The following is a 21,606-nucleotide window of genomic DNA, read 5'->3' as shown; positions in this document are numbered from 1 at the left end:
TTACATGCAAGGGTACTTTCTAAGTTATAACTATTTAAAAAGAGACAAGTACTCACATTGTATCAACCATATTAAATAACTTGTACTCACAGAATTCTCCCAATCTTTCAAACTACAAAATCAAAGATAAAAATCTGTGTCCTGATTAACTCCCGAGTTATAAACAAATCTAGAAGCTGCTAATTCAAGCAAACAATCAATCAAGGCCCTTCCTTCGAAGCTGATAAACTCACCCAACAATCCAGTTTCAACCGTATAAGATTGAGAACTATTCTACCTAGTAGTGCACCATCGGGTTCTGCTCATAGAGTTCGTCAGTGCATGAATTACAATGAAGCACAACTATAACAAAAGCTAACTAGAATAGCTTCAAATCCCAGTTTCTTTCATTTGTGCCTCAAAAAAGCAGCATCTACACTCTATGGCTCTAGTTCTAACCATTTTTTCTAATACAAAACAGTCAAATTTGGACTATGAAGCAATGGCACGGTCGTCAGCAACCAGATGCTTCCATATCAAAGCTGAAGTGTCTTTTTGCTGCAAGAACTAATCATGTGAAAGGGTAGAAATTCGAAAAGAGCAGACTGCCGAGGAGGATATAAGCAACAGAGTACGACCAGATAATATATCCCCATCGCTTAAAGCGATCGGGAGAAACCATAATGTATGAGGCAAACCAATACAGAGGAGGGCTTGCAGAGAGAAATCGTGTTGCAACCTGTCGAGTTCCAAACTATGAGATACTAAGCTTAAAAAGACATGAAAGTTGGAATGTTTTCATTGAATCATTTTGCTAGGGATTGAATAACTTGGGGACTATTTGATAAGTGATAACCATTTAGTTTTGGTTTTCTGTTTTATAAAATTAAGTTTGCTGCTAATAGAAGAGGGCTTATGCCGAATTTACAGAAGCTTAGTTTGAAGAATAATGTAAAAATATTATCCATTCTTTAAAATATAGAAGTCTAATTCACTATGTAATATTAATACAATATGAACAATAGTTTTAGCATATATAACCCTAAGAAACATGAATAAGAAAATTTAAAGAAAAAATTTAATATAAATGATAGACCTATATCGCTCATAAGAGTCTATCAATAATAGTGTCTATCACTAATAAATTTAGCTTTATTTGCAACTTTTAAAATGTAGCTATACAGTTAATCACTAGCCCTAAAAGTACTACCCATTGTAATTGCCCTAAATTTTTAATTCTATTGTTTATCTAAAAAACACTTCTCAAAATTCATTTGGTTCAAATTTGAGAACTGCCTCATAGGACCAATGGGTCCCAAACTCAAAATTACTCGACAGTTTTCAAGATCTGCAACTAATATATATACATATGTAATATATATACATACATATATATGTGCATATATACATACATATGTACACACATATATATACTGAAACTAGATTTATAATGCAAATGATAATGCTATGCAGAAAAATAAAATTAGCACATGAAATAACAGGAAGTAAGCAAATGATATTCTTCAGCACACGCTATATATGTTTTTTTGAAAGGAATACAAATTTTGGAGAGGAGCCAAACCTGTACGTGCATGATAAAAAATGCTGTGGCAGCCATAAAACCCATATGTAGCATAAATGGAAGAACAAGAGCAGAAAAGTATCCTGGCCCCTTGGATGGTTCATCCTCTAATGGAAGCTCAGCAGAATCCTGTCCAAGAATCTTCTTTCTTCGTCTAAGATTCTGATTTCCTATGAATAATAGCTTAAGGTGCATTGAAAATTGCAACAAAGCACAACAATAGAAAGTCAAGAAACTAGTCCAATTCAAAACTTCTACCCACTCAGACAACACAAAAACTTGTTGCGTTGCCATTACTTAATAAGCAGTACCTTGTAATCCAGAGGAAGATGCCACCGTGGGATGGGGTATGCTTGACCTTGAAACACGTTCTGGAAAGTAAAGCATGGCCGCAGAATTTCTATCATCAGCCGTAGCTTGGAAGCCCACTGAGAATAAAAGCTTTGTCTTTGACTTTCCGTAGTGAACAATTGAGAAAAAAGCCAAAGACAAACTTGGGGATGCAAGTAGAAAGTTTGGTAGCTGTTCGAACCGGAAATATCTTAAGAAACCTACTCCCCTGCCATCCCAAAAGATGTACGCAAGATGTTCAAAAAAGCATATAGCAACGTCAATTAGAATATAAATAATACAAAATCTAAAAAAAGGTTCATAGTGAATCTCTAAAACAAAGTGAATATTTTGAACGTATTATCTTTTCACAATAGTTTGTAAAGAATACTGAAAATCAAATAATATTTCCCAATTGCATATCAATTAATTCCACAAACTTTCTTTTCCTGCGCCTGCTTCATTGAAAACTACCAGTGCCTTAAATTAAAAAGATCCAAATTCCGATTTGAGTGTGTGATAAAAAAAAACTCAAAGTTGTGTTATTATGTTATTAAGCATTCATGAAGAGAAAATGAAATAATACAAGGGCATATAAAAATAAAACCCTTGAAAGAAGGAGACAATTTAAAATAAGGGCCTCCAATCAAATAAAAAAATAGATCTAAAGGGTAATTATACAAAGGTTTCACAAATAGAGGCTCATGAAGAAACATTAAAACTTACACAGAACCACACTTGATAATCTCTCATGCGTTGTTCCTCACTCCCCAAAGGTCCCATAAACCCGCACACATCCTGACTCGCCACAAAAACCTTTCATTCTCATGAAAGGATGGGATGGAACTCCTCAATCATCTCATTGCAACCTCAATGCCTAGTCTAGCATAAACAAAATTTCCCTCAAAATAACTCCAAACAACCTAAGAGGCTGTTTGGGGCACTGAGATGATATAAGATGTGGGGAGTTCTGATGTCTAGAGAGTTCTAATGTCTGGAGAGTTTTGATCGAGTATGAACGATCGAGTATGTTCAAGCACTGAGATGATATACGATACACAGAAAGAAAATGACGGTGAGATACGAAACACGTTCTGAAAATGGGCCCACAAATAATTAAAATTGGTGAGAGGATAATGGGCCTCCAAACACTGAGATGATATAGGATGTGGGGATATACCATCTCATGTTGGGCCCCCAATCAGCCCCTAAGCAAGATAACATCTCCAAAGAATATGGTCAAGACCTATTGCAATCAAATTAGCCACCTTCCTCGACACTTGATCCAAGGTGTTAACTCTTCTATGGAAAACATATTGCACAGAAAAACTTAACCTTCTTGGAAATTTTAACTTTCCATAGTGAGACAAAGCCACTCCTGGGAGAGAGATTAACTACACAGGGAAAAAAAAAAAAAAAACTTTACATGAATAACATTCGGACAATCTAAGACTCCAAATACGAACATTCGCTCTTAGTACAACAAGACTCCCCAATCAAAGAAAGATGAGTAAACCCCAAAAAAGACGAAGGGAAGTTTTTAGGATGAGACAACATCCTCTATCAAATGGTTCTTCGCCAAATATAAAAAGAATAAATGAGGAAACAAAGAGTAGAGGTGCCTTTTGTACGGATGACCTCAGTTTGGAGCCCTAATGAAAAATGGTGGTCACCTATTGAAAACCAAATGGAAAGTGGCCTTTTGCTTGCATCATCCACGTGTGATTTTACCGCTTCACCCCTAAGATCCACCCATGCGCTTGCAACTACAAAAGAACTCACTTCTCGATGGCTCGTCACTCGTTCCTCGATGACGAGTCACTTGATACTCGACGCACGGTGTATGATGACTATCCACAGGTGTTATATCCACCATACTCGATCATGCCACGTCGAAGTTATACTGATCCTTTTGAATTACTCACATCACGTTCATCCTGCTTTGTAATTAATGCTCATATATGAACATACACAAATTGGGAAAATCCTCGCAATTCTTTCAATTCTTTCAAATCAATTTTTTAAAAAGTGAATTAATTTTTTTAATTAACAAAGAACAAATAGAACATTTGAAACACAAAAGAGAAAAGCGAAGCTTACTTTCCATCCAAAAAACTCACTTCACAAATTTTGAACTTTTTGACAAAAATCAAGTTATAAAGACATTCAGATCATTGTAGACTAACTAGTTTCACACCTCAAGTAAGTATATGCTAGTTTTTTGCTCACGTTTTCTACTTTTCCGACGTTGTGTGAGACCTACGAATGTAGCAAAGAGAACGAGTGAGTATGCACTGAGACAAGCGAGTAGCTCCCAATGGAGTGAGGATGAGGGGAGAGAAAACTATGAAACAGTAAGCATCGAGTATCTGGTGTTGAGCATCAAGTAGCAAGGAGCGAGTATTTAACATAAACTTATTTTCCTAACTTTGCTCACTTTCTGTATTATTTTTTTGGAAGGATGGAGAAGTATCTATTCATATGTTATGGTGGTACATGAGACAACACAGAAGAATGCTATACTGGAGGCCATTTGAAGGGTTTGCTAGTTTCAAGCACATTGACGTATAATGAGTTGGTAAATCTAGTATATGAGATCATGCAAGTTAGTTCGACAGTGTTCAAGATTATAATGAGGATGACAAACAAGATGGATATTGATTCTCCTCCAGTATGCTTAATGGACGATGTTGATGTCCAATTTCTCCTCTAAGAGTACGATCGTACTAGACCTCAGATATTTGTAAGTCCTGAAGAAATACAGAGAATAAATCACGAGGCAACATTTAATTACACAGAGAGAGAAGACCACCATGTGTGGAGCAGATGTCAATGAGCATGATGTTTGTCCATCGGTAATCTCATTGGGAAACGACAACGTCAATGATAATATAAGAAACGTATTGCATCTGAATATGACAATAGAAAAGGTTGGGAATGACACCAAGGTTGAGACTTGTGTAAATGAGAATGTGACAATAGAAGAAAAAGAGACTGGGAATGAAGAACAACCAACTCCAGTTGTTTTAAGGAGCGATCTGATAACTGGTAGAAACACACGTTATTTATATCATCTTACTTAGAATATGCGGCAATAGGAAGGAAAAGTTGCGTCAAACATATTAAAATTGGCTTAGAAATGCAAAGATTGTAAAAGTATCGGAAACACACCCGCTAACCGCATTGCGATGGCAAAAAGGATGTCCAAATCTTTGTTTTGCAGGTAACAGGTATCACCGCATGTGACGATTCCTCGTGGACAAAAGGAGTAACGCATTCTTGGGGATTTATGAAATTGTACAGCTTTTCTGATGTACAACCTGACAAATTAAACGTGGAGCAGAAGGGACATTCCCACCAAGCCTCGACAGGAAAAATTAACTTTTCAAAACGGGACCACTGACGCAAGAGGTGCTAAAGTCTATAAATAGCAACATCAACACTCAACACAAAGGGGGGGAACACACGGAAAAAGAGACGAAAAGAAGTTCTGTGTAAGGGACATTCTTCCCTCGAGAACTTTCCTGAGAAGGAAGTTCTCCACCTCATTCCTCCATAACGCCGACAAGAAAATAGCTCCGATCGGGATCCGTGCCAAGACATTGACACGTTGCTCTCAACTGTTCTTACTTTCCGTTCATCGATTGTTGTTCATTTCCTGTCTTTCATTTCTGTAACAAACGCTTTATCTTTACCAGTTAATATCATTATCATGTTCATGTTCATCTTCATCTTTTTGTTCACCACAACGCATTCATCTCCCACTTCTTTCACCATGAGTCACTAAACCTCCAGGGTGTGGGGGAAGGATTGAGCGAGTAAGTCAATCCATGTTGAAGAAGTCAGCTAAGTTTATTTAACGCATGCTCAATGGCATCTTCACCTGCGAGAGCAGAAATGAAGATGCACCTCTCGAAAGAAGGTTGATAGAATGCGTTAACTAAAACAAGAAGTATTTCTAGAGATGGAAACAACCTTGCGTTCGGAAACGTCCATCCCTGCTCATCATAGAGATATGGTGACGCAGGCGATCACCGAGAGGTGTAAGCCAAGGGAAGATGGAACCTTAGTTGCACCCTCAACAGGATTGACAAACTTGCGATATTCTTTTCCCCAAACCCATTCTCACTCTGATTCTATCCACAAGACTTGTCATCGCATTCTCTCACACACACCTTACACAACTTCAGATTTATTTACCTGTTTGTTCATTTATCATCGCATTTTACTCTTCAACACCTCACAATCTTAATTTGTTTACGGTCGCATATATCACATCATTGTCGCATTAGCATCGCAAATCCCTGTGTTCGACCTTGGATCATTTTAAGAAACTTGCGGTGGAATTATACTTGGTTTCATCGCAAGAAAACTTGTGACACGCATAAACTACATGAACGCATTGATTGGCATTCTACAGTGAATTTTGTAGCATCGCATCTATCATCTGGTAGCGTGATTAAGACATCGCATATCATTTTGCGATGGCATTCCACCACACAACATGGTCCTTCTGTTGTGAATGAAGAATAACCAACTTTGATTCTGTCAAATGATTTTGGCTATTTTGTTGAGAGTGTGCCTCGCCAAAATCTGCACAATGTACCACCTAGTAGTAACGCTAGAACGGGGGACTTGATCATGCAACCACAATCTTCCTGTAGGGTTGGTGGATACCGTTGAAATAGGTCAATTTTTCTTCAACAAGAATGATGTGAAGATGAGGTTAGCAATGTTGGTTATTATCAACATTATTCTGGTCGGCAGTGAGTAGGTACACTCCCACCTCAGGAATCGAGGTACGATATTACTACTCAGGTCTCTTATACACATCTAGATGTGTATAAGAGACAGGAATCGAGGTATGACATGTCTATTTAGTCGGCCTGCAACTTCTCTAGCAACTGTTGATATGATCTCGTATGCCCACACCTACCATAATTAATAAATGATTATAAAACAAAAAAAAGTAGTAACCGATATTGAAACTAAAAAGGCCAAGGAATAGATATTACCTGGAATGCATGCGGAAACCCCGATAGGTTGTACTTGACAATGTAGCTCTTATTGTTATTGGACCTTTTCTTATAATTCCCAGCCTTACCATTCAATCCTCTTTGCAGTCCAAGTAACGTCATCTATCATATCACGTTTCCCCAATCGATGCTGTTGTGAAGTTATCCAAATCTTCCACATCACTTAATAAGTTCTTGTAGACATTGGCCTTCGTCTCCTTGTACACTAACTCTAAGGTACCAATGTGATTGTCCCCTGCAAAATCATTCCTGAAGTACCTATTACGCAATAGTCCAGGTGTTTTAACCCTCCTCACAACTACTGGATTAGGTGACCGCTACAATCCCGTCACCAACAGGAAGTCTTCTTTGGAGAATGTTACAATCGTACCATTCAGATCAAACATCATTAAATCCTTCCTATCGTCTTTAACCTCCCTAAATAAAATGTAGTGGACCAATGGGTTGTTGAAGATAATGTCCATGTCTACAAATCATCCAAATGTCGTCTTCTTGAAGAGGGCAAGTTGAGTGGGATAAGCTTCTCTTTCATTATCTTGTTAGTCGTCCCAATGTGAGAGGATAGACTGGTTGCTTGGCCTAGGAAACGATCTTGGGGAAGAATCTTAAATTGTCTAGCCATACTGCATATAAGAATTAGAGGTGTTAAAAAAAACCGAAAACCCGAAAAAACCGAGCAACCCAACCTAGCTGGTTTGGGTTGGTTAAAAAAAAAAATTGGTTCGGTTCGGGTTTTTTTTTTTAATAAACCAAAGTAGGTCGGTTCGGTTCGTGGGTTTGTAGAAAAAAATTCGGTTCGAACCGAACCGACCCAAGATTCAGAAGGCCCAACCCTTCAGTGATCAACCTTCCAGCCCAAGAACCAGAAGGCCCAAACCAAATGGCAAATAGCCTTGCAGCGATCACGATCAACATCAATGCGCCATTCCCTTTTCGACACGTGGCCCTTGGAGATTGGAGGTCGTTTTGGTTTCCTTCTTCTCCACGTTTCAACTTCTCACTTCTCATAATATTAAATCTCAGTATCGTAGGTCAGCCGTCCGTCACTCCTCACTCGTCAGCGTCACTCACTCGGCAGCACCATTTCCTTTCTTTCCTTTCAGTTTCTGTCTTCTGACCGTCACTCGTCACATTTCCAATTGGGTTTCCGCTACAGTTTCATATCTCCCTACCCATTGGGTTTCTGCCTTTCCGGTTTCATATCTCCCTAGCCCCTCTCCGTCCGAGTCCGACTATCGAATCCCATTGGGTTTCATATCCCGTGGAAGTCAGCCATTATCTTCCTCTCCGGTTGCCATTGTGTTTCCATCTCCTCTTCAGTGTCATCTTCACATTGAAATCTCACACCTTCACAGCCTCATTGGTTACTAATTAGCCATTAAACTCTTTTTATATATATATATTTAATTATTTATTCTTCATGGTTCACCAATGCTCACAATTTTTTTTTTCTTTATTTGTTAATATTGTAGATGGAAAATAGTGAGTTGATCAACAATGAATCACCACCTATAAATATTCCCGATGCATGTTCTAAACCATCGAAAATGACAGTCATTGGCAAGAGAAAACCAACTAGGCCATCATCTTCAGTATGGGATCACTTTACAAAAATGGAAAGATCTAACACCGAAGGTATAAGATGCAAATGTAACTATTGTGATAAAGATTATGTTTGTGACACTTCTTCATTTGGAACTCGTACCTTATGGAAGCATTTTTTTTTTTTTTTTTTGAAAGGGAAACAACCTTTATTATTCATTAAAAAAGAGTACAGGAGATGTGTACTTGAAAATAAAGGCAAAAGACAAAACCAAAGGATCAGCAGGCGCATCCGGGCATCTCAATTAGGTTGACAACCCCTTAGCGCCCTTATCATATCCAACATTACAAAGGGAACCTTATAAAGCTACCAATAAGACTATGAACTATCAAACAAGAACTTATAGAAGCTTCTCAAACTGTAGCTACAAAACATCGAGACCAAACAAATACAACAATAGTGACAAAAATCTCGATCACAAGAATTTAAAGAGTCATTCACTGACTTCTGAAACTAGTTGTCCAGTTGAATGAATGCCTGCCAATTTAGACTTATATCTTGTACGGAGTAAGCTTCAAAATATTTAGATAGGGAGCACCAAAGAGAAGCATTAAGCTTTGCAGCCTCAAACCGAGCAAACCAAGGAGTTTCCTTATCATTGAACACTTTTTGGTTCCTTTCAAACCAAATCTCAGCCAACAATGCTTTTGTTCCATTAATCCATAGTAAATTTGAACTTTTCTTGAGGGATGGTCCAGAAAGTAACTGTTGTACGTTGCCTTTGAAGGTGCTGTCGAAGACCCAAGAAGTGGTGAAGCATTTGAAGAATGCTCTCCAGCAATTAGTGGTGAAAATACAATCAAAGAAAAGGTGTTGGAGGTCTTTCTTGGCTGATTTGCAAAGGGCACACCAATTGGGGGAAATATATAGGGAAGGCAGTTTCGATAGAGGAGCAATTAAGAGCTCCGAGAAGCATTATCCACACTGTTATATTAATTCGCCGAGGGTTGTTGGACTTCCAAAGAGCTTTTTGAAGGCAAGGTAAGAGTGGTGAGGCCAAGGAAAGGTGGTTTACCAGTGATTTAACTGAGAAGGAGCCATTAGCTTCTAGGGACCAAGTGCGAGTATCTTGGCTAATATTAACTTCTTTCTTGAACACCAAGGTTAACAAATTTTGGAACTCTAAGATCTCTTCTTCCTTTAATAATCTTCTGAAGTTGATGGACCATGAAGAAGTATGAAAATCCCAATGGTTTGAGACTGAACTGTCTGGGTTGGTGGTTAAACTAAACAAGGTTGGGAATCTGTCTTTAAGAGGAGTATAATCCAGCAAGGATCTTGCCAAAACAAAATTCTGCTTCCATTTCCTAACTTAAAAGTTGCCAATACCTCCACTTTCATCCATGATCTTGCGATGCTGATCCAAGGGTTGCGAAGGCTACAATGTACCTTACCGGAAGTGTGCCATCCAAAGAGGTTGCTGCCATGAATACTTGTGATAACTTGTCTCCACAAGGAGATGTGTTCTTGCATAAACCGCCAGCCCCATTTGGCTAAAAGGGCCAAGTTCCTAGCCTTAGACCTCCCAGCCCAAGTCCACCATCTTCTTGTTTTTAAGATACAAACTCTCATTTCGATAGGTGGTTTATCTTACCACCTTTGTGACCTTCCCAGAAGAAATTTCTTATGATTCTTTCTAAGGCTAAAACCACCTTTTCAGGCATCAGAAAGGAGGACGTGTAATAAATTGGTAGATTAGAGAGGACTAATTTGCAAAGAGTAGGTCTTCCTCCCCTTGATAAATTATATCTTCTCCATTTATCAAGTTTTTTCTGCACTTTGTCAATAACCGGCTGCCAAAACTCCACTTTTTTTGGATGTCCTCCTAGGGGGAGGCCCAAATATAAGAAAGGAAGGTGTGCTAGTTGACAATTCAGCCTTGAAGCTACTGCCCTCAACTTGTTTTCTTCTATATTAATCTCACATATGGCGGATTTTTCCCAATTAACCTTCTACCCGGAACACCACTCAAAAAGTGCAATGGATTTTCGAAGAATATCTAGCATGTCATCTTCATATTTGCAAAATAGCAAAGTATCATCAGCAAATTGAAGAATGGAGATCTGAACTTTGTCTTTTCCAACCACGAAGCCTTCATACAAGCCTCTTTCCCGGATTCTATCAACCAACACACTTAGTAGATCACTAACCAAAAGGAATAGGAAGGGAGAGAGGGGGTCCCCTTGTCTAATTCCCCTTGTGGCTTTAATTCTACCTCTTGGTCTTCCATTTATGAAGATGGAGAACATTGGATTAGAAATACAACCCATAATCCAAGAAATCCATTTGGGATGGAAGTTTCTTCCATGAAGGATTTCTTCAAGAAACTCCCAATCTACTCTATCAAAGGCTTTTTCAAGATCGAGTTTTAGAATCCAATCTTTTCTCTTCTTGCTTCTGTAGTCTTCTGCGGCCTCTTTTGCTATTAGAATCGGGTCAAGGATTTGCCAACCTTCAATGAATACACTTTGAGTTGGGCTTATTAAGCTAGGCATGATTTTTTTAAGTCTTTCCACAAAAACTTTAGCTATAATCTTATAGACAATAATAGATAAACTGATGGGTCTAGACTTCACTAAAACTACCTCTGCCTTCTTTTGGATTAGGCAAATGAAGTTTTTTTCAACACATGAATTGAGCTTTCCATAGTGATATGGAAGCATTTGCGAAAACAATGCAAAAATTATCCATTTAGAGAGCAACCTAAAGGGCAAACCATACTAAAATTTCAACTGAATGAAACTGATGCTAAAGGTGCTATCAATATGAATTTTTTGTCTACTGCCTTTAGTCGACAAAGAGTTAGAAATGCATGTACTAAGATGCTAGTATTATTTGAGGTACCATTTAGATTTGTAGAGACAGAGGGGTTTAAAAAATTTTGTAATATTGCATGTCCTAAGTTTGACATTCCTTCAAGAATCACAATTGCTAGGGATATTTATCAGCTGTATGTGAATGAAAAAGATTGTTGAAATCAACTTTAATCAAAAGTGGTCAAAGAGTGAGCCTAACAACAGATACTTGGACTTCCTTACATAATATTAATTATGTGGTTCTTACAGCACATTTTGTTGATTCTGAATGGAATTTACAGAAAAGAATATTGAATTTTTGTCAAGTGCCTAATTATAAGGGAGAAACAATTGGTAAAGTAATTGAATGTTGTTTATTGGATTGGGGTATTGATAAAGTTTTTTCAATTACTGTTGATAATGCAACTTCAAATGATTCAGCAATCTCATATATGAAGAGAAAACTAAAGATTTGGAAGTCTCTTATTTTGGATGGTGGATTATTGCATATGAGATGCTGTGCTCATATTATGAACTTGATTGTCAATGATAGATTGAAAGAATTGCATGATTCGATAGATAGTGTACAAAATGTTGCAAGATATCTTAGATCTTCTCCTAAGCAATTGAAAAAAATTTTAGATTGTGTTGGACATGAAAAGATTGAATCTAAAGCCCTTGTTTGTCTGGATGTGTCTACAAGATGGAATTCAACATATTTGATGCTTGATCATGCTTTAAAATTTGAAAAGGCTTTTCAATGTTTAGAAGAAGCGAATGAAGATTTTGTACATCACTTTACTGAAGATGAGAATGGAAAGGAAAGAAAGGGACCACCGACCTTAGCCGATTGGAACCAGGTTCGAACATTTGTCAAATTTTTGAAGATGTTTTATGATCTTACATTGAAGGTTAGTGGCTCAACTTATGTCACTTCTAATACATTTTTTCATGAACTTTGTGGGATTCAACGACGTTTAATAAGTTGGAGCCAAAATGTAAATAGTGTGATATATACTATGACTTCCAATATGAGAATGAAATTTGATAAGTCTTGGGGATCTCTTGACAAGATGAACAAAGTGTTGTTTCTAGCTATTGTACTTGATCCATGATATAAGTTGGATTATGTGTCCTTTTGTTTCATAAGTATCCATGGGGATGGAGTTGCTAGAACAATGTGATTCAAGTGGTTATGCTTTTGAACAACCATGTCACATAGTTGAAATAAGTGAGGATTGTGATGACATGGAAATGGATTTACAGTTGGAATACAAACGAAGAAGAAAAGAGAAAAATTTGAATGAAACAAGAAATGATGTGGAGAGATATTTGTCAGAACCTAATGAAGATCTGATAGAAAATTTTGATATTTTGAATTGGTGGAAATTAAATGCTCCTAAATACAAAATTTTATCACAAGTTGCTCGAGATGTCTTACCCGTACCAGTGGCAGCCGTTGCTTCTGAATCAACATTTAGTACAGGAGGTAGAATACTTGACTCTTTTAGAAGTTCTTTAAGTCCTAAGATTGTGGAGGCTTTAATATGTACACAAAATTGGCTACATGCAAAGCCGATGTTATTAGATCTTACACCACAAACTGAAGAATTGGAAAATTGTGATCAAGTTTTATCAAGTAGTGTTATCTTTTATATATTTACTCTATAATCTATATTAATATATTGAAATTATGATAGTCTTCTTATATAATTTATTGTTTAAATCTTGTTTAGGGTTCTTCAAGGAGCAAGTTTTGTCAGGATCATTTATGGGTCGTTGAAATCTATTGGATTTTGAAGACTTTTGTACACATTATAGTCTTACTTATGGATTTTGTAGACATTTGAAAACATTGTTGCCTATATTTTGAATTTTGTAGACATTATGGTCTTTCTTGTGAATTTTGGAGACTTGTTTTGTTATAATAGATTTTGGATATTGTTCTTGTGGATTGTGAAATCTTATGTGTTTTTTATTGGTGATTCCAAGCTTTTTTTTTTTAAAGGGAACCGATGGAACCGAACCAACCCAACCCATTTTTTATGGGTTAGTTTGGTTCAGGTTCATAATTTAACAAGAGTTAGTTTGGGTTACAAAAATGCACAAACCGAACCATAGGGTTGGGCCTAAAATATCCCTAAACCCAACCCAACCCACGAACACCCCTAGTAAGAATAAAAAAAACCAAAAAAGTAAGCATTCTGTTAAATACTCGATACTTGATACATGATACTTGATACTCGATACACGATACATGCTACATAGTGTCTGTTGTTCGCTACATGTGACTCCATGGTCGATTATCGAGCATTCGATTTAATTTTCCACCTTCATAACTAATCCTACTCAAACCCTAAATCGTAGACGATCCGAAATACTAAAACCATGAAAATCGAAACGGAAAAAATTCCAACTCCAACCAAACATGCAAGATATGAAAACTGTTGAAAATAAATATTTACCCTAGGGGCGATTTTGTAATTTATCATGCACCTAGGGCTTCCTACTTGTCTATTTATTTGAGCAGTCTTCTTGTAATTAGATATCAGAAAATAATAAAAAATCAGTTCCTATTGTGGTTTTTTCTCCCTGTTCTACGGTTTTCCACGTTAAACTTGTGCATTCTCTTCTTCTCTTTTTTTCATCAAAAACCAAAATGAAAACGAAGGAAAACCGTATCGATCAAGTATCAAGGAACAAGCAAATGCAAAAAAAAGAATATTGGACCAAAATATAAACAAAGAGACAAATGTTACTTGATACAGAGAGAATCGAGAGAGAATTTTGATTCAAGAGGTGAAGTCATCTTGGGATATAGACTCGAAAGACGAGAGAGAACTTGTGCAAATAGACTGAGTGAATGAGTTGAAGTGCTGAAATAATAGAATTCAATCGTTTTAAGTTGGAGTTAAGAATTCAAAAAGTTTTCAAAGATCGAGTATAACTCTCTCGAGTATTGAGTATGATGTGAGTATGGTAGATATAGCACCTGTCCAGAATCATCGTACACCGTGCATCGAGTATCGAGTGACTTGTCATTGAGGAACGAGTGACGAGCCATCAAGGAGCGAGTTCCTTTGATAGTTGCAGACGCACAGGTGGATCTCGGGGGCAAAGTAGTAAAATCACACTTGGATGATGCAAGTAGAAGGCCATTTTCTATTTGTTTTTCAATAGGTGGCCAATTTTCATTTGGGCCTCCAAATCGAGTATCGGGTATCGAGTCTCGAGTATTTAACAGAATGCTTACTTTTTTATGTTTTTTTATTCTTATAGGTGTGCGCATACAAGATCAAATCAACGATTGCCAAAAAGGTTGCAACCCGACTGAATATAATGTTGTACCTGATTCCTAAGGTGGGAATGTATCTACTCACTACCGAACAAAATAATGCTGATAATGGCCAACATTGCTAATCTTAGCTTCACATCATTCTCGTTGAAGAAAATTTAACCTACTTCAACGATATCCACCAACCCTACAGGAAGACTGGGATTGCATGATCAAGTCCTCCATTCTAGCATTACTACTATATGGTACATTGTGCGGATTTTGGCAAGGCACACTCCCAACAAAATAGCCAAAATCATTTGACAGAATCGGAGTTGGTTGTTCTGCATTCACAACAGAAGGACCGCTCCCTAATACAATTGGGGTTGGCTATTCTTCATTCCCACCTCTTCCTCTTCTATCGTCACATTCTCATTTATACAAGTCTCAACCCCGATGCCATTCCCAACCTCTTCTATTGTCACATTCGGATGCAATTCGTTTGCTATATTATCATTGATGTTGTCGTTTTCCAATGAGACTATCGATGGACAAACATCATGCTCATTGACATCCGCTCCACACATGGGTTGGTCTTCTCTCTCTATGTAATCAAATGTTGCCTTGTGATTTATTTTTTGTATTTCCTCAAGACTTGCAAATACCTGAGATCTAGTACGATCGTACTCTGAGAGGAGAAATTGAACATCAACATCGCCCATTAAGCATAATGGAGGAGAATCAATATCCATCTTATATGTCACTCTCATTATAATCTTGAACTCTGTCGAACTAATTTGCATGATCTCATATACTAGATTTACCAACTCATTATACGCCAATGTACTCGAAACTAGCAAACCCTTCAAATGGTCTCCAGTATAGCGTTCTTCTACGTCATCTCATGTACCACCATAATGTATTAATAGATACTTTTCCACATTTCAAGAAAAACAATATGGAAAATGAGCAATTAGGAAAATAGGTTTATGTTAAGTACTCGTTCCTCACTACTCGATGTTCGACACTCAACACCCAATACTCGATGCTTACTATTTCATAATTTTCTCTCCCTTCATCCTCACTCCACTGGGAGCTACTTGCTTGTCTCAGTGCACACTCACAAACTCACACTCACTCGTTCTCTTTACTACGTTCGTAAGTCTCACAGAACGTCGGAAAAGTAAAAAAACATGAGCAAAAAACTAGCATATTTACTTGAGGTGTGAAACTAGCTGTCTACAATGATCTGAATGCCCTTATAACTTGATTTTTGTCAACAAGTTCAAGTCTTGTGAAGTGGGTTTTTTGGATGGAAAGTGAGCTCGATTTTCTCTTTTGTGTTTCAAATGTTTTGTTTTTTCTTTGTTAATAAAAAAAAAATTACTTCACTTTCCAAGAAATTGATTTAAAAGAATTGTGAGAATTGTTAGGAAATTCCCCAATTTGTGTATGTTCATACATAAGCATTAATTACAAAGCAGGACAAACGTGGCGTGGGTAATTCAAAAGGATCGAGTATAACTTCGTCGAGTATCGAGTATTGACGTGGCATGATGGAGTATGGTGGACATAGCACCTGTTGGAGTCGTTGTACACTGTGCATCGAGTATTGGGTGATTCGTCATCGAGGAAAGAGTGACGAGCCATCGAGGAGCGAGTTCCTTTGATAGTGGCAAGTGCATGGGTGGATCTCAGGGGCGAAATGGTAAAATCACATGTGGATGACGCAAGCAGAAGGCCACTTTCTATTTGTTTTTCAACATGTGGCCATTTTTCATTGAAGCCTCCAAATTGAGGCCATCCGTGCAAAGAACCAGAGTAGAGGGGTCTATCCCTCAACCATTGATCCTTCCAGAAAAAAGTATCTCTCCCATCCCCCATCGAGCAACGGACAAAAAGAGAAGAGAAAGGAATTTCCTCATCGATACCTTTCCACAAGCTACTAGTGTGCCTTTGCCCCACTCGAGCCATTCAAAATGGAGTTGCCCTACTTACTGGCAATGACTTTGTGCCATAAAGTCTGAGACTCATGATGAAAATGTCAAAGCCATTTTGGCCAATAGGGCTTTGTTACCGGCCATTTTAAGTTACCTAAATTCCCAAGGTCCACTTGTTACATCATCACATCCTAATTGACTAAATGTAACTCTTTCCCTCCTCAACCCCTTCCGAAAGGAAATCCTTCGTAAGTTTCTCTAGAATTTTACTCAATGACATAGAAAACCTAAAAAGGGATAAGAAATAAATCAGTCTACCACTCAAAACAGATTGAATGAGAGTAAATCCACCACCTTCCGAGAAAAAGCTCTTTTCCAAAACGAGAATCTCTGATGAATCTTACTCACTACAAGATCCCGAAACAAAATGCTCTTGGGATTGTGGCTCACATGGAGACCTAAGTAAGAAGAAGGAAACAACCCTACTTCACACCCAACTAAAGTAGCCCACCCGTTCAACTTACCAAGATCACATACTTCCTGACACAACAAAAAAAATACTTCAAAAGATGTTCATACAAATCATTTTCTTCAATATCTTCACTGAGAATAGATTGAAATCTTTCTCGTTAATGTTAAAGTTAAATGAACTTACATGACATTAGAAAAATGCCAAGACTTACACTAACATTCAGCCCATGAAATCCATCGTCTCCGTTTTTGTGGCTGTTCACTACGAAAACACCTAAGATAGATCTCCTAGAAGTTATTGACAATCTCAGGTTGGTCCTTGTATCGTAAACAACCATTCCAAAAGTCCCACAAATATCTTGTAATGATTAGAGATAATTGAAGAAGGAAGCCATGTAATCTCACGGCTTCCTTAATGGATATGGCAGCATCAGAATATGATTGCTATTCATCCTGTCCGGGGATGTTAGGAAGCTGTCTATAACTTTGCATTTGCAATGTTATGAATTTGGATTCCTTTAGAATTTTTGTGCAGTGATTGGAATCCTATTCTTCATAATTCTTCCTTTATGAAAAGAGAAGCTTTTTTTAATATAAGAAAGAACTACTTTCATTGAGAAAAAAAAAATGAAAGAATACAAGAGCTTAAAAAAAAAAAACCACAAAAAGGAGGAGAACCCACTATAAAAAAGGACTCCAACTAAGCAAAATAACTCCTATAGAATAGTTACAAAAAGCCTTCAAATTTGAAGCCCACAAAGAGACATGATAACGCACTCATTCAGAGAGAGGAAACCTTATTCTATTGAGTCCTGACAGATTCATTCTTCTTAAATATTCATAAAATTTACAATTTCTTTTCCTCACCCGTAAAGTATAATTAGTATCCTCTAGAGTTGGGATTATTGAGTTATTCTATTTGATAGTTAGATTATTTACTGATTCTTGTAACCTGATTCTCCTTGTTGACAAGTTCCTACAATATCGAACTATTTCAAGCATTTATATACGAGAAACCCAAGAATTACAGGATTATCTGCAAATTTGGAAAAGAACTACAAAGTCACCTATGGTCTACAGAATACTGATAAAAAGTTGGAATAATGGGCAAGTTAAAAAGACAATACCAGTAGTGACTTTGAACAAAATTGTATAGCAACGGTACCCTAGCTTTACACCATGGCCTCATTTCATCTGGTGTGTGTCCACTGCAAATATTGTAATACCCATATGCTTGAAACGCAATGAATGGAGCAAATATACAGACACAGTTTAAGGCTCCAGAAATGAGAACCTGCAATGCCCGCTGGAACAGATAAGAAACTATTAATTAAGCTACATTGCTGACCATGGAAAGAAGTTAGAATATGACATCATCATCTTCCTTTTGTTTATCATAGCTAAACAATACAGGATTATGTTCTTAAGTTTCTTTCCTAGATGAAGCTTTTTTTCCTTTTCTTTTTCAATTTTTTTTTAAATAAGAAAATCAACTTTCATTGAGAAAAAAAACGAAAGAATATACAGACATAAAAATAATAAAAAATAAAAAACCCCACAAAAGTAACCTCCCTAAAGAAAGGGTTTCCAACTAAGCACGATGTTATCTATAGGTCCTTCCATTGTCTCTTGTACTCTTCTTCTAATAAATGTAAAAATTTGTCTATCTAAAAAAGATTTTTTTAAAAAAAAAAAACACCAACCTAAGAACAACATGTAGGTACTTAAGCATCTTGGAAAAACACACCCCAAAAGCTAGCTATTAAGGGATCTCCAATTGTTGACACCATCAAGAACAACGAAATTCTACTTAAAGTAGTCGCAAAATGCCACAAAGAGTATCAAAATGGGACAAACTCTAAACCTCTACCTAAGACCCCTCTACACCAATCAAAACTCTTCTGTTTCTCTCTGACCAAATATACCATCCAAGAACCCAACTTCCAAAGAAATCTCCTAACAAAAAGAAGGGTAAAAGGACCAGCTCCATCAGAAAATGAAGGATTATAAAAGAGCAGATGAGGTCTCCTAAAAATTTCCCAAGAGCTTACATAAAAGTACTCCAGAAGAGTTTTGCCAATATCTAAAAGAGAATAACTACAGAAGGCACCAAAAGCAAGACTATAGTTCACGACTCAATTCTCTCTTGTATAAAAGCACAAAGAAATCTACATCATGAAAGGAAAACTGAGGAAAGAAATTTGACCAATAAATTGAAGACATAAAAAATTTAAATAAATGCATTACATCTTTTCTACCAAGATGACTTAACCAAGAGATATAAAATCTATCATCTACCAATAAGCAAGGACACCTACACGGATACATTTCTTCAACAAAAGAGCATCACAAGCCCAATGCATAGTCAGAAAACAGATATAACCAGCATTAAGCACTCCATTAGACCGAGCACAGCCAGAAAGAGCAAGCCAAAGAGCAGAAACACTATTTCTGCCACTCATCAAGTGATATAATCCTCCCAATGAAAATAGCGAGTATAAACTCTCAGTATATCTGCAATTGAAAGTATGGTCCATAATCATCTAAACTTTTTAAGCACAAAGTGATATGAAAAGAAAAGGTCACTTACAACGATGAATAAAATATAGAAGCAGGATTGAAGCAAAATAGAATTGAAGCCCGCATTGCTGCTTCCGCATCCTTCAAAATAATAAGTGAAAGCCTGTTAGAGCGACCAGGTAAAAGACGTCAGGATTTAACCAACAAAGTACAAGTGCAGATGAATAGCTAATCGCCCATAATTCACTAAGTCAAACATCCATTTGAAAAATCGGAATATAAACCAAAGAATTACTGGCCAAAACTTGTAATCTCAATAAACCCACCTGAAAAGATAACGTGCAGCGAGCACAAAAGCAATGTTATTGATTAGATATCCAGATATTCCCAATATAGCTCTATGCCCAATTACTGGAACCAAAGGCAACAATACTGTAGCAAAATTACGAAGCACATCAGCAATTGCTCATAAACTACCTCAAGTCAACTGTAAGAACATATGATTCTACAGCACAACCAATACAATCAACAAAAATAACCAAATAAACAACGGAATTACCAAAACAAAAAAAAAAAAACCAACGAATGGAAGTATAATTAGCAAACCTGTGCGGGACAGGAGGGAAATGCAGAAAGGGAGAAGGGGCAAGAAAGCGTAGGACTTCTCATATTCGTAACCGCACTGAGCGATTCGGACGAAGTGGACGCCGTCCCAGACAATGCTGCTCTCAATGGCGGAGCCAATTCGAGGAAAAAGAACTGGTTGTTCGGGGGGAGGCGAAGAAGATGGGTGGATTAAGCATGCAGGATTAAGAGATGCTGAAGTGTCGTAAGGGCTGAGGAGAGAGCGCCAGAAGACGATTAAGAATAGTAGAAGAAGCCGTGAGGCTATGGCGGATGCAATAACGATGCGTTCATAGTCGGAATTTGCAGCAGCAGGCTTGTTGATCGCCATTGATTGACGGAGCTCCGACGTTCATGTAACCTGAGCTCCGATGAATAAAGTGGACGCCCTCGGTGATGGGTAACGGGTTTAGGGTCCATCTAATCTACATACGAAGAAAAATATGTTAAAATAAATTTTGGTCCTAAACTTTTGAAACTGAATTGGATAAATTGGGTAATAGGTTCCTTTCAATTTTGTATTTAATTATAAGAGGTTTCTTTGTGACGAAAGTTGTCCAAGATAAGGCTAAAGTCCATGGATGGACTAAGTTTATAGGATATCGGGAATAGGCATAGGGAAACAGCATCCCAAAGGAAAAATATCAATGTCTTGAGGTTTGGGGTGACTAGTCGAGTTTATGGATATATTACCAACTGAAAAATAATTGAATCGAGTTTGGACCGACACCCTACAACCTCGAGCGCAAAAAACGTCCATGACACGGCCAACGTTACGCATAATCAGGGACGTGCGTCAAAGAAAAACTTATAAGTAGCCTCATTCGACCACCCTGAGAGGGAAGTAAGTAATATCCAAAGGAAAGACTCAACCTTAATTCTTTTGTACTTAGTTGAATTAGTCACTTCTTATACTACCTTAAGCATCATAATGTGATAGGTGTTGGAAATGTCCTAAAACTAGCAGTTCGTAAATGTTAGAAACATATTCTATTTATCAATAAAAGTATTATTGAGTTTTTTCATTCAATAAAATGTTATTGATATTGCATTCTATTATAAATATCCAATAAACAAATTCATGGCTATAATATGAATACTTTAACTTTATGTTGAGATATAAAAGTAAATCGAGTTTTAGTATATAGCCAAAATGATCTATAAGTATATGGATGAGATTGGGTACCTCATTGTGGTAACACTATTGGGCACGGCCCACTTTATATACTGATACAAATGATGTGATCCCAGAATCATTCATGTGGAGACATGCGAGTGGAGACATTCTATGCAAAGGATGTTTGCGTAAGATCGGACCTTGAAATAGTCACTTTTTCTTATAATGGTCGTTTACTATTAAAACTAACTTTTTCAAATTCGATGACCTAGGGTAACTCGATCTTAATCTTGAGCTAATTATGAACTCATATTTATTCGGGATTATCCTTTAAT

The 21,606-nt window shown here is 37.2% G+C and overlaps 1 protein-coding gene across 3 annotated transcripts; it reads right to left on the bottom strand.

Moving 5' to 3' along the window:
• LOC120072262 (GPI mannosyltransferase 2) lies at positions 1–20,614 on the bottom strand. Of its 3 annotated transcripts, none has more exons than XM_039024692.1 (8): positions 20,137–20,611; positions 19,857–19,962; positions 19,601–19,693; positions 19,329–19,524; positions 18,138–18,304; positions 1,873–2,120; positions 1,562–1,731; positions 1–718 (listed from the first exon to the last, which is right to left on the bottom strand). In XM_039024692.1, exons 1-8 carry the CDS (start codon positions 20,483–20,485, stop codon positions 551–553), a joined length of 1,497 nt encoding a protein of 498 aa, XP_038880620.1. In that variant the 5' UTR covers positions 20,486–20,611; the 3' UTR covers positions 1–550. The 3 variants fall into 3 exon arrangements, with proteins under 3 accessions (XP_038880620.1, XP_038880618.1, XP_038880621.1); XM_039024690.1 differs by having other exon boundaries at positions 18,138–18,316; positions 20,137–20,610; XM_039024693.1 differs by lacking the exon at positions 1–718 and having other exon boundaries at positions 1,581–1,744; positions 18,138–18,316; positions 20,137–20,614.
• Positions 20,615–21,606: the final 992 nt, after the last annotated feature.

This window comes from Benincasa hispida, chromosome 2 (assembly GCF_009727055.1).
Source record: "Benincasa hispida cultivar B227 chromosome 2, ASM972705v1, whole genome shotgun sequence".
In the NCBI taxonomy this organism is placed as follows: domain Eukaryota; kingdom Viridiplantae; phylum Streptophyta; class Magnoliopsida; order Cucurbitales; family Cucurbitaceae; genus Benincasa; species Benincasa hispida.
The sequence above is the reverse complement of the archived record's forward strand: the minus strand, read 5'-3'. Positions and strand labels throughout refer to the sequence as shown.

Bases quoted from the DNA above. Each gene is read 5' to 3' on its own strand.
- LOC120072262 (XM_039024690.1), bottom strand. From the start codon at position 20,485: ATGGCGATCAACAAGCCTGCTGCTGCAAATTCCGACTATGAACGCATC. The intron at 19,694-19,856 runs GTGGGTTTATTG...TCGCTCTAACAG, and splicing joins GCTGCACGTTATCTTTTCAG to GCTTTCACTTATTATTTTGA. The intron at 2,121-18,137 runs GTATTGTCTTTT...TTGGGATGGCAG, and splicing joins TTTGTTCAAAGTCACTACTG to GGGAGTAGGTTTCTTAAGAT.